Source organism: Leuciscus leuciscus, assembly GCF_965113295.1.
Source record: "Leuciscus leuciscus genome assembly, chromosome: 4".
Classification (NCBI taxonomy): domain Eukaryota; kingdom Metazoa; phylum Chordata; class Actinopteri; order Cypriniformes; family Leuciscidae; genus Leuciscus; species Leuciscus leuciscus.
Genome location: NC_138728.1, coordinates 15104085 through 15118346, shown reverse-complemented (window position 1 = coordinate 15118346; position 14262 = coordinate 15104085). Strand labels below are relative to the sequence as shown.

Here is a 14262-nt window from a genome sequence, read left to right as displayed (position 1 = left end):
CTGTGGCTTATTTATTTGGTTTTGAGCAAATTGGAGCCGACTTTTCCTGTGCTTTTGGGTCAGTACTGGTGTAGTACGTCTTGGAGTTCTGGCATGGTTTTTCTTAACTTGCCTTCTCAGAAATCTGGATGCAGCCATTGTTAGCTTCCTTTTTCTGCCCTGTCCATGTAGTGTAACCACTGTTCCTTTAACTTTGAACTTGCGAACTATACTTCCAACGGTGTCTCTAGGAACATTGAGTCCCTTCGCTATCTTTTTGTATCCTGTTCCTTATTTGTGAAGGGCAATGATATCTTGTCTTAACTTTTTGGACCATTCTTTTGACCATTTATCTAACATGCAGTCAAACGTGACACTCAACAAACCTAGCCAATTCAGATATTACATGTGTTCTAGCTCAAGCACACCTGGTGCAACTAATGAAGCCGTTGATTAGTTGAGACAACACCTGTCTTGCAGATTTGTGCTGTTGTGAGGGATTCTATTCAGGGGGTTGAATAATTTTGAGACTGCAGAAGTTGAATTTGGGGAAAACACTTTGCAACCTTTGTTGTGTTGAGATATTTCAATTACTTTTGTTTCATTTGTTCAATACAAACAGCAGAAAGTCTGTACATTTTGCCAATAAACCTGATTTGCAATGGGGGTTGAATAATTTCAATTACAACTGTAAATCTAAGTAAAAATGTAAGGCGGGATTTGGGTTGTTGATTGGATGGGGACTGATCTGAATGCCAGCATGCAGTCGATTGTATAGAAAGGGGCAGGGTTTACACAGATTAAATGATCGGTGAAGTCTTGCATACATCACTAGAGGCCAACTTTACTTTCAATCCCAGAAACTGGGGTGGACATTTTGGTTATTTTGTTGAGACAACAGAAATTTTAGGTTGTTATCAGGACCTTAAGGCAGTGCAACTTGTGCCGCATGAGGCCCCATGGTGAATGGCCTTAGGGGGAAATGGATCCCAATTATACAGTAATCACATCATAGAGCATTATAATGTGTCTCCTGCAAGTCTGTCAATGAAAGCAATACTTCACTGCACCCAGCTGCTTCCCATGAGGAAGTGTTTTATGGGAACCATATTAGAGCAACACACATCCCCACTTCTATAATATTTCTGCAAGCGTTTAGCTGCCGTGCAAAGTGATCATTGATTTAGCACATATTTATCTGCTCAAGGACACCAGATACATTTGGAGTGGTGGAGGGGAACATTTTCGGCTGGCCCTGTAAGCCATTAAGCACAGTAGATGCTTTCAGTTGGCTTCTGTCTCTCATGATCAACGACTCTGTTTTAGGGTCTGGTAGCGGCAATACCCCATTTATGTATTAGCAGCGGGTCCACCCTTAACCCGAGGATATACGTCTGATACACAACCACCTGTAATTATATTCTTCATGCAAGACCAACTTCCTTCAGTGCATTTCCCAGGCCAGAAAAAACACGAGATGAACCACAGAATGGAAAGCCAGTGACCCAAAATACTCTGGCACTTCTGGAGATTCAAAGGGGAACTCAGGCCTTTTGTTGTTTCAGCTGGAACACTTGTCCCCACATCTTGTTTATAAAAAAAAAAATAAAAAAAACTGGAACGATTGATGTCAAAGTCCTTTGAACGTTTGATTCAGATGAATGGGTGTCAGATGGCCTGGCTTATAATGGTCCGGATGATCTCATTCTTAAAAGGGGACATCAAGAAAGTTACATCATGTAATAATGTTTAGGCATCATCACAAACATTCGGCCTGCAGATCAGATTCAATCAGCATAACCTTCACATGGTGTTTTTCAGAGGAGCACTAGTGATGGCATAAAATCAGAACTCAAAAAAATGTATTCGTATGTCTTTGGATCCATTCTCTAATGCCACAGTTTCACAGTTAATGTGCTGTTTCTTATGCCTGTCCCAGTTCTTGACCTCCTTTACTGTATGGAATAATGGAAATGGTACAGCAATGTCAAAATTGCTGTTGATTAAGTGGTCTATTAAATTAACATTCAATGAATTGTAGCAAAAATCTTTGGTAACACTTTATTTGCAGTGTCCTTGTTACATATGTTAGCAACATTAACTGTAGTTTTAACAGAAAATCAAGCATACTAATATGCAACTAACCTTCAAGCCAAATTCCTAATACTAACCCTATCTATCTATCTATCTATCTATCTATCTATCTATCTATCTATCTATCTATCTATCTATCTATCTATCTATCTATCTATCTATCTATCTATCTATCTATCTAATCTTTTTCTGAAAGCAAGTAAGTTAGGCTACTTTCACAGAGACTATAAGAGGGTTTCTCAAAGACAGTTCAGATGCTCGAATGTTTCTTTCAACTAGTTTATATACTTGAAAAGAAAATGAGCAAAAATGACAAGCGGTATTAGAATATTCACGTCGTAAATTCAATATTTTGCTGTCTTTTATTTTGAAACCTCGTGCAGCCGGTAGGCGGAAGTAAAGGTCTGTGTTTACTTGCGCGCGTGTGTGTGTTGATGGCAGCCTCCAGACAGTGACAGCATGCAGAACATAAACCGCGCGCTGTGTGAAATTGAAATAGCCACAGAAAAACTTACAAACACCCATCTTACAACTTTGCAAACTGTGACGAAAGCTTTACGGGATGAGCAGCTCAGGTATCACAAAATGAACAGAAATGTGTTGCGTTTAAGTTTGTGTTAGCAGAGAATGTTTGTTGCATACATTTCTACATGGATTATTGCTTATAATGATATACAAAACACCCTCTTAGTCTCTGTATTATCACCACAGCAACTTAAAACCACATAAACCAGTTTCTGAGACTTGCATTAATTTTGTTACTGAGTTTGTGCTGTTTTGTTTCAGGAATAGTGTTGACAGGGAGGCTCTTGGAAACCTCTATGCAGTGCTGTCAAGACTTGCTGTGGATGTTCATCATTTGACTGAGGAGATGGATTCACAAGAAGAAGAATCTCTGTGCCACAAACTCACTGCAGAGTGTTTCAGAGCGCACAGAAATGCCTGCGTGCAGTGCACTGAAAACCAGTGCTGTCTGAGGTAGTGTACAGTGGAGTCCAAAAAGTCTGATACTGCTAAAAAAGTAGGATCAATTTAGCATTTTTTAACTGTAATGCTACATATTTCATTTCAAATTAAACCAGTGGCATAACAATTTGAGTAAAAAGCGAAAATTTAACCACAATGTGATGTCTAGATAATAGTATAATAACAATAATATATTTTATTTATAGATGCCTTTCATGACACTCAGTTATATTATATTATATTATAAAGAAATAAATTTTATGTCCCCAAATTAATGACATTAGCACTCGAGCTGCATTAACTCCAATAGTTTGTGTAATACCTGGGCTGCATCCAAAATCGCATACTTCCCTATATATAGTATGCGAAAAACATTATGTGACAAAAGAACTATGTCCGAATTCACTGTACTCATAAAAGAGCAGGCAAAAAGTACCTAGGTGACCTACTTCTTCCAAGATTCTGAAGTGTGCATATGATGGACATTTTACTATCCCGTGAGGCCACGAGAGAGGATTTATCAATGACAGTGAAACGACGCAACTGACACATGAAAATGACAACATGGCAAATGTAGTATGTCCAGATTACATTTATACTACACAAATTCTTACTATATAGAACATACTTTTTTAGTGATCATGAAGTAATTACTAATTCAAAATAAGTACCTACTCGAGAGTATGCGATTTCAGACCCAGGTTTTCCAGCATGATTTGAACATCTGACCATCTATACAAAATCACATGATCAGTGCCACAAATTTGATTAGTGGCATAGAAATATTACAGAATTGCAAAGAATTTCTTCATTATGTCATAACTGTGATTTATGTTTTGTTTTTTAAGTCCTAGGTTTTCTCAAATTTTCAATGTGTTCTCAGACTTATGGACTCTGTTTATAACATCATAATCGTTATTAGTATATGAATATGCCTGTGGGTTTTATAGCAAGTAAGAAAACATTTTTATCTTCACAGAGATCTAGGCTCCATCAAACTATCTTTTGAGATTTTGGCCAAACTCCTCAAGATTTCGTCAGGAGGTTCGAATGATATTTATGATGGTGGGTTTCAAATGTTTCAGCTCCATCTAAAAGATCTTCTCAGTGAGATGGAGGGTAACGGGTAGAAAAATCAATGTACTCTCTCTCTCCTTTGGCAGCAATTCGATGTGGTATTCAGTTTCTTGGTAACATTGCTGTTGGAAACCAGCTCTGCAAAGATGACATCTGGGAGCTTGGTTTCCCGCACATCTTTTGGTGAGTTAATTTATGGTCGGATGGCCGCTGATGCATTTCTTATGATGTCAGTTAAACATGTGTTCACTGTTCGTTTAGTGATATATGCCACTGATCCACGTGCCACTTTCTTGTCATCACTTCTTATCTCCTTCAAGGGACCTTTTGGAGCTCCCAGATGAGAAAGCTGTGTCATACACGTGTATGGTGATCCACACTTGTCTGGATGAACACAAGACAGAGCTGCTAGTTAAAGACACTCAGCAGTTTAAATTGTCCCTGAAGATTATGGACTTGTGCAGGACGTTGCCTGATGTGGACTGGACGTAAGCTGTGTTTTGTTTTAAAATGTTTCCATTGAAACAAATTTGGAACAAGGTCATCTGTCATCTAGACCTATTTCATATCCTGTTTTGGTCATAATTACTCTTCTTTCAGGGTCTTTATTGCTACACAACGCTTCCTCAAGTCGTCAGAGCTTATTAAGATGATGTACACTGAAATGACCAATGAAGCAAGGTAAAATCTCTGTTATTCAAATCAATTATTGCATGAAAATGAGATGCTTATATCTAGGTCAATGCATCACAATACTGAGATTTAACTCTTGGATGATTTGAGTCAGTGTTATACTTATTTAAATTCTTTGTTACAAATTCTAGTGAGCTGCATAACTAGACAACATTTTAGTCAACAGGCTGTTCCATATAATAGGCAGCCTTTTAAATGACACATTTTTAAATAACTAAAAGGTAACATCTAATCCTTCATGGATAAGGCAATCCCAGAATGCATTGCGAGGAACTCAGCTATGGCAAATAGCTATATAAAACATAAAAATAAAAAAGTCACATTACATAATTAAAAATACACCTTTTTTTTTAGGTTAGGATGCTGCCTTAAAAGGTAATTCCCTATTTAGACAGCAAGACAGCTCACTAGGGTCTGGAACAGAGTCGGACATCACTCTTAAAGCACAGTAAAATGAGCCATAAGAATTAATGTATCTTTTTAAATAACATTATATGCAGGGCTTGACATTCACTTTTTTGCTCACTATATATATATATATATATATTATTTATTTTGATATGGACATAACAATAGCATTGGACGCACCAGATACAGTGTTTTAAGTGTTATAGCAATACTGCTAATTTGCAACACTTGTCCATAGGAGACTACATATTTCATAAAACACAACAATGCGATATACAAAACATAGTGCAAAACAGTAACAATACACATCATCAATATTCATTTCATACAGCATTACCATGTGTGCAGATTTGACTTGATTTCAGCCACCGTTTCAAACCTCTATCAAAGGTAATCATGTCTGTCTGCAGTTTTAAGTCACTGGGCAGAGAATTCCATAGTCTCGATCCATTAAAGGAGAAACTGGACTGACCAAAGGATTTAGTAAATCTTGGCACTACACAGTCACCACTGACTGAGGCTCTGGTGGACGGTCTGAGTGAGCCCTGACGTCTAATAATGAGAGCTGAAAACAGCGGCGACACATGATTGTTCAAACATTTAAAAACCAATTTCAGAGTACTGAAATGTATAAAATTTTCGAAAGTAAAAAGATTATGTCTACTAATAATGTCACAGTTATGTGATCTCATAGGTTTTCTGGCATATATCTTGACTGCCTGCTTGTACAATGAAACAGCCGGCTTGAGTGTGGACGCAGATGTTTGTGACCAGGATGTGATGCAATAAGACAGATGTGATAAAATCATTGAATGCATGTATAACATGGCGGCCTGATTAGACAGATCCCTCCTGATAAAACGAAAACAATTCAAATTGGACTTGACCTTTTTACAAACATATTTGACTTGACTTTGAAATTTAAGGTTGTTGTCAAGAATAATTCCCAGATATTTGGTCTCTTTTACTTCTTGAATAGTTTCATTATTTATGCTTACTTCAAATATTCTGTCAGAGGGTCTTGTTTTAACTGTGAAGCAGACAGCAACAGTTTTCTTCACGTTTAAAGTTAAATGGGATGACTCTAACCATTTAGAGATGTCTACTAGGGCAAGTGTCAACTGCTGTGCTGCCAGAGCTGATGTTTTTGCAGATAGATGGATAACTGTATCATCTGCGTACAACTGGCAGTTGGCACCCTTGCAGCTATCAGGGAGGTCATTGATGTACATTGTGAACAACAGTGGCCCCAGTACAGATCCCTGAGGAACCCCCATGTTATTAGGGCAAAGAGCTGACATCACCCCATTAACCTTAACGCACTGTTGCCTTCCTTCCAGATATGATTGCAACCAGGCCAGAGAACTAGGTGACATTTTAAATTGCTGGAGTTTATTAATTAGCACCTTGTGATCCACCGTATCAAAGGCCTTTTTTAGGTCTAGAAATACAGCACCAACTACCTGCCCTTTGTCTAGAGGCCCCTTAATTTTCTCTATCAAATAACAGTTAGCTGTTTCGGTGCTGTATTTGCGCCTAAAACCAAACTGTTGTGGATGCAGCAGCTGGTTTGACTCAAGATGTTCAATGAGTTGTTCAGCAATTACCTTCTCTAAGATTTTGGACACGACAGGTAGAATTGCAATAGGCCTGTAATTGTTGGGTGTATCCTTTCCTTCTGACTTGTGGATGGGTGTTATTACAGCGGGCTTCCAGCACTTTGGGAATGTATTTGATCGAATAGAGAGATTAACTAAATATGTAATTGGTTGTAGCAGACTGTCCTGATGTTTTTTAATCAAGGTCATGCTTAAATTATGGATGTCTTTTGCCGCGGAGTTGTTCATATTTGTGATTATCTTTTTAACTTTATCAGGAGAGACCTCTTGGATTTTAAACATGCCTACGTTAACTAAGCTAAAATCTTCAACACATGTCACCCTATTTTTAAATTTATTTGCTAATTCCTGCACAGAGTCAATAAAATAATTATTAAAAACATTTGCCATTGATTCATTGTTATTGACAAGAGTGCCGTCCACTTTGATGGACTCTATTATGTTGTGCTTTTTCTTTGCAGGGTTGGTTAAATTGTTAATATGTTGCCATAATTTAAAACTACTGCCATTGGCCTCTTCTATTTTTTTAGTAAAAAAGTTGGTTTTGGCTTTACGCAAATTGCTTATGACTTGACTAGCCACTGTGGCTAATGGTTTACCAAAGTTACTAGCCACTTAGCATTTTCACTGGCCACAATTTTGACATCAATACCATGGGGAAGAACTGCCAGATAGATATTTAATATTATCTCATAATTTGGCAGCAGGTATACCTGCTGTCACTTTAAGACCTGACACACAGACCCATTATACTGTTACACGTGCATTTTCTTTCTCAACTCTTTACGTTCACTTAAAACATATGTAAATACTTACCAAGACCAGCATTTTGACATTATTTTGTGTGTATTTGACTGTTTAGGCGCAATAAGCAGTGTAAAAGAACTAAATTTAGTTCTGAGAGGCGGCTGTATGTGCGGGCACTTTGGGTGTAAACACAAAATCTGCAGGAATAAGAAAAAATATGCGTAATGCGCGCAATCCCATGCCGAAATTCAAGCCTTGTAGCACCAATAATATTAATCCAGAGCAAATGAAACGAGTGAGAGAGGGGAGGCGGGTTTGTGTGTTAACTCACTGTCGGAGAGATGAGAGAGAGAGAGAGAAAACGCAGCTGGTATCGTGTATCTGTCCTGTGAAAAAAAATTGTATTAGATATTTAAGTATCGATATGTATCGAAAAATCTATATTTTTGACAATACTACATTGCACTTAGTTTATTAATTCAGATGGCTTTTTAATAGACTAAACTTGAAAAATGTATATATTATATATAAAATTCAACCCGCCAACGTGGCTAGTTGGAGGCATTTGACGGGTGTTAATGTCAAGCCCTGATTATATGTGTTAATATTTTGTGTATGTAATTGAATGCTAACAGGCTCACACTATTGGAGCTGATATTAGCACAGCTTAGTGTTGTTGAGGAGGAGAAGGACTGTTTACTGCCTCTGAGTGTTGCTGAGTTCCTGGCTTCCTGCTTCACTCATCACTGCAGAGCTGTTCTCACTCTGAGCTCTGAATCATCAGATGACCAGGTCGGTTTTTTTCTGCTATGCCCATACTGCACCTCTTCATGTTAGTAATGTATGTAATACTAAAGAGTATTGGGATCATATCGGATCACGGTCAATATTATGCATGTTTTTATCAGTAGATATTGGATATTTATTGTCTTGAGATTGGATAGCTTATTGTGGGAGTCTCTTTTTCATTTCATATTGGTACTGATTATTGTTTTTAGCATGTTAAATTGTTTTAGTAGTATAGTATAGATTGCTAATATCTGCCATTTATTGAATAAAGGCCACAACATGAAAATAGTTAGTTAACATAGTTTAACCCACCATTAAAATTTTTGGGATCAGTAAGATTTTTATTTTAAGAAATTACTGGTAATTCTTTTATTCAGGAAGGGCATATTACGTTTATCAAAATTGATTGTAAATACATTTATAAGTTTACCAAAAATTGTATTTCAAATAACTGCTGTTCTTTTGAACTTTCTATTCTTCTAAGAATGCTGAAAAAGAAAGTGTATCACGGTCTCCTCAAAAATATTATGTGTTTGTTTTATGTTGTAATAATTTTTAAATGTTTTTATTGTATTTTTTATCAAGTAAATACTGCCTAAGAACTGTAATAAATAAATAAATAAGCATAAGAGACTTTTTCCAAAAATCTTACTGACCCCAAACTGTAGTGTACACTTTACAGATGATATACTAAGCCTAGTATTTGTTTTGCATTTGCAGGCGGCTATGGTCGTCATCAGGCTTTTAGACATCCTTTGCGAGATCACCTCTGACTGCAAAGAGTTTATGGCCCTGCAGGATCACTCTGGCTTTCTGAGCACAACAGTCGGTAAATGCGGAGTACTGGCGTAATGCTTTTGCTTTTGTTGGAGATAAAAATCCTAATGCATTCTTAATGTGAATACACAAGCCTTTGCCATAAAATGAAGATGCAAAATATTTGTTTTGGTAACTGCATACTCGCTTTAAAAAAGTCTCTTGTCTTGAAATGTTGCTGAGCTCACTATCCCTCATACTGTTCGTTTCGCAGATGATAAACTTAACTGAAAAATTTACCACACACCCCTATACGCTTTTCCCACCTTTCACATTTAAAACACAAAGCAGCCATTCCTGTGGGGTGCTGTATGAAACCGACACCTCCGACAGGTCACAGCTCACTGAAGACAGACACAATCTACATTCTTCACAGACTCTCCTGTCATCCGTACAGCTCTGATGTCACACCTTAAGCATGGGAGTTATGCCAGCATGCATTCTCTCTCTCTCTCTCTCTCTCTCTCTCTCTCTCTCTCTGTATATATATATATATATATATATATATATATATATATATATATATATATATATATATATTCATATTCATATTCTTTTATGTAATGTGTAAATTCTCCTTATATCTTCCTGTCGTTCCCAGATCTCTTGAAAGATGTCCACTTACTGGGCAAAACCAGTAAAAATGTGTTCACTGCAGCACATGATTTCTGCTTGACGAGGCCAGGGGGCGCCGACACCCACCCTGCCATCAGTTTCAAAGCTCATCTCATTCGGCTCATTGGTAACCTGTGTTACGGCCACATTGTCAACCAGGACAAGGTACTGCACATAGTTCCTGGAAGTTATTGTATATATTTGTGTATGTTTATGGTGTGTGTATATATGTATGTACGGACGTACTATATATGTGTATATATATATATACATTTTTTTTGTGTATATATATTCTTAGAAAAATAAAAAAGATATACCGTAATTTTTATAATATAAAAATATATAATGCTTTTTTGAGAGAGGGCTCGAGACTTGTAATATTTTGCCTGACTCCACCTTGCTTGCAATTCATCAATAAAACAGAACTGATTGATAGGTAAGAAAAACTGAAATAGTCAATGTGATTGCCAAAGGAAGGAAGTATTTAGCAAAAATCTTGGAAATCATCTTTAAAACTTCCCCTCCTGCGATTTCTATGACTCGTTGGAATGTGAAGGAATGTGTTGGCAATGAGTGATGAAACTAACGCCATAGAGCTTGCAGCCAAGTCCAGTAATGCTCTGATCAACGGACGGCACAACCCAGTCGTGGTAAACACATTAACAATACTGTGGTTTAGAGCCTTGCGCGCTGTCCATCAACCCAGGCCTGGGCTTTTTTGTTTGTGGAAGCTCCCTCCTTGAAAACTAATCAGGGGATTAACGCTGGTAGATAAAGGCTTGAGAACCAATCTGAATTTCATGCTTGTATCATCTAATTTCTTCCCCAAATCTCTTTACACTTTGTTCCCCTTCTCCTTTTTTTCTTTTAAATGAATTCCCTTGTAAGCAGCCTCCTGCCATGGAGGGATTTTCATCCTTTCAGGTCTGTCCCCTTCAATCAGCACAGAGGAGAACCTAGTACCGGCCTTCCTAAATAGGGTCAAAGCACACAACTGGGAGTTCAAAGGTCAAAAAACAATAGCCAGTCTCCCCCAGCCTCACTTTTTGACCAAAACTTTGCTCAAACCCTATCCTTTTGCTACTTTCGAATGGGTTGTTCGCACAGAACGCGTTTTTTTTGTCGCGTCTCGCACTCGACACAATGTTCTAAAAACGTGATGCTCAAGTTAAAAAAAGTTTAACTTTTAATAATCGTGTCCATAGACTGTATTACACTCTTTTACATTTTTTATTTACTGCCTTGCGTCACATTTGTGTGAATGTCCCCTAAGATAGCATGGTCTTTGCTATGGAACCTCGTAAATCTGAACTTTTTGGAGCCTCTTAATATGGACGGCTCAATGTAAAAAGCAGCTCCCCACATGCCACGCAATAGCACTTTTCGCACAAAACACGCTTGAGACGAGACTCTCGATTGATTTCAACAGAGTTTGCCATTATCATGTTACTAATGCTAATGGCATGCACAAATATTGGATAAAATAATGAATTTTAATTCAAAAACTGAACTATTGTTATTGGAATGTTGCTATATTTAATTTTAGTGTTTGCTAAAAGGTGTCTTGGGTAGATGTACAGTTGAGTTTTAAACCAGCATTTGCGTCAGAAGCACCAATGCCTTAAAATGCTGCCTCTGCAATAGTGTACTACATGTGAGGATAGCCAAACAAAACTAATTCTGTGGCCGAAGCGTACAGTTACATAAGTTTCCCTTCGTTTTATTGCTAGTACTACTTTCTCAATCAAACACCATGATAGTCATTAACAGCAGAAAATTGTCAGGGCTCAATGGCTTGTGTCTCCTCTTTCTTATTCAGTTTTTTTTTTTATGAACCAAGGTGGTTAAAGGGCAACCGCTGTAGCTCTTGGGTTACGATACGGACTCAGGGTAATGTACGGTATAGTTATAAACTGCATGTGACGAAAACCAGCGCAAACCCGTATGACTGCGCCAAACCAGAGCTTAACCGCATGGACTTTCCTCCATGGAAAGTAATTGTTTTCTGACCAGTCTGGCTCACGATGCCCCTGTTAAAGACCATTTTCCTTTTCTTTTTTTTTATATTTGTCTCCTATAGGTAAGAGAACTGGACGGTATAGCTCTCATTCTGGACAACTGCAGCATTGACAGCAACAACCCCTGTATCCTTGGTTGTGACTCACTTCACTTGTTTTTTATTCACTCTGTGCTTTTGCGGTGTGTTTAATGAGCGTTTTCTGGTAACATCCGCCGCAAAAAATGCAAAGATATTGCTATCTAAAGTGTGAATAGCATTGTAATAGCCCTTAAATTCCATTACTAATGGAGGTTTTACCACACTATTTGATGTTTGAATGATGGGTGGCTTGTTCAGAGTTGAAAATGCAGTTTAAATGTTATTAGAGAAAAACCAGCGCCTTGCCGAATGGTTTCAAGTCCCTCCACCTAGCAACGTCCCCTGCAGAGAGGTGGAACCATTGAGCTGACTCATGGTCATTTTGTATCCCTCACTCATCAGTTTTCTTGTGTGAAATATCTAGTCATAATAGTTTATGAAGCTAAATGTAGGTATTGCATATATGAGTAATTTTGTGGTGTTGACAGAAGTCAGTTTTATAAATGTGCAACACTTTCTGGAAAACTTGATTGAAATCCTGGGTGGAAAATCACCACTTGAATGAAATGAAGTGACATTTTGTATTTTTATAGTGTTGACCTGCATCCTGCCAACTCTGTTCCATATGAAACGGTTCATTGATAACACGACAATCTGATGTATTGCAGCTGTGTTTCCAAAGGCTCCTTGACTGATGCTGGCGCTGTTGTGTAAAAAAAAAAAAACGCTTTCATTCTCTAGCGATCACTGCCGGTCTGTATTAGAGAAAGCAGGGCACAATGCCAGCTGTTCTTTCACTAGGGGATGAGCCACTAAGCTGAGCTTGTGTCCTCCCGGATGCTGCTTCCTGACTGCTTCAGGAAGTGGTCATTCTTGCTTAATGTTTAGCGTTGTTGCTGGACCTGGTGATGCTAGCTTCACTTCTGGTATGGCCAAAATATTTATAAATGGTCAAGTAAGTTCACCGTAAAATTCACATGGACCTATGCTTGTATTTTGTAGGTCTCAGGACCCATATGGTGGTATCACTGTTGTATTGGAAAAGAACAAATATGATACTGATATATCATGCATCTCTTTCCCTTTGACATTAATTCAGGAGTGATGTGCTATTACTATTCTATGTGATCAGATTTGCATCCCAGTGGCTATAAAACTGGTGAAGAATCTTTTCGAATTATGTTGAAGTTGGGACCTGAGCCATATCTAGAGACCAGAAAATCATGGAGGGTTGGTATTTTTGGGCTTGAGCCAGTATGAAAGCAATAAGAACACCCCGACAACCTCATAGCAACATATTAAAACTATTAAAAAACACCTTAGAGACCTCATAGCAACATCATGCCCACAGCCCCCTTGCAGAGAGAGTTTGCACGGGAGCGTACCACTTGCGATTTTCATCCAAAAATATAAAATCTAGTTTTTGTTCTTGATTAAATGTTTGATATAATAACTTTCCTTAATTTTCCTGCCAGTCATAAGCCAGTGGGCCGTGTTTGCCATCCGGAACATCCTGGATCACAACCTAGAGAATCAGAAGCTCATACAAAGCCTTCGGAGACAAGGTGTGGCAGATGACACAATGCTCAGGGACATGGGCCTCAGAGTGGAAGAAAGGGATGGCAATCTGCTCCTCAGGTCCCTAAAGAAGGACCCATAGTTGATTAAGTGGAGCTGGGAGAATGCTATCCCGGGACTCCCATCCCCACACCCCTTAACTATGCTATATTACACTCTGGAGATGGCTTAAAACGCCCACACTGGGGTCATTAAATATCCAATCAGTAGTTGGGAGCATAAGGGGGTGGTCTGGGCTTTGTGTTCTCCACACAAGAGGAAATCAATCAGAGGAGCTTATCTGAGAGAACTCATGCTGATGTCTGTGATGCATTTAGTGGTCTTTGATTCCAACCCCCCCAAAGTGGGATTCAAATCCTATGAAACAAGGAGAACCGTGTCTTCCTGGCTTTTCAGCCACTAAAGAGACTCTGGTGACCAACAGGGAGTAGAGGTTAATCCCTAATTCACTGCATTTTATAGAGACCAGGCCGCCTCTTGATCTGTACACATAAAGTTCGCCTCTGAATAGCCGTGAGACTCGGATCCTTCTTTTTGAAAGCTCTCTCAAGTTTTTGTGCTTAAAAATTGGGTTTGTTTACAAAGCCATCCTATTTTAACAATTCCACTTTTGTCAGGACAAGCTTCACATGTAGTTTGGATGGACAATACGATATGGTAGGATTGTCTATTTAACACTTTAATTTAGTGCAATTATTGTAGTAAAATAAAAATGACGCAATTACTTGTGTGTACATTCCGTAATATGGTAATTTCTAATCAATGAAGAAATTCCACCCTCAT

At 38.2% G+C, this 14262-nt stretch overlaps 1 protein-coding gene across 1 annotated transcript; it reads left to right on the top strand.

The window, feature by feature from the left end:
• The first annotated feature begins 2359 nt into the window (after positions 1–2359).
• Positions 2360–14203, top strand: atxn10 (ataxin 10). Its single transcript, XM_082167843.1, has 11 exons — positions 2360–2648; positions 2860–3051; positions 4019–4104; positions 4203–4299; positions 4437–4604; positions 4717–4797; positions 8219–8375; positions 9093–9201; positions 9790–9968; positions 11884–11947; positions 13377–14203. Exons 1-11 carry the CDS (start codon positions 2533–2535, stop codon positions 13559–13561), a joined length of 1434 nt encoding a protein of 477 aa, XP_082023969.1. The 5' UTR covers positions 2360–2532; the 3' UTR covers positions 13562–14203.
• Positions 14204–14262: the final 59 nt, after the last annotated feature.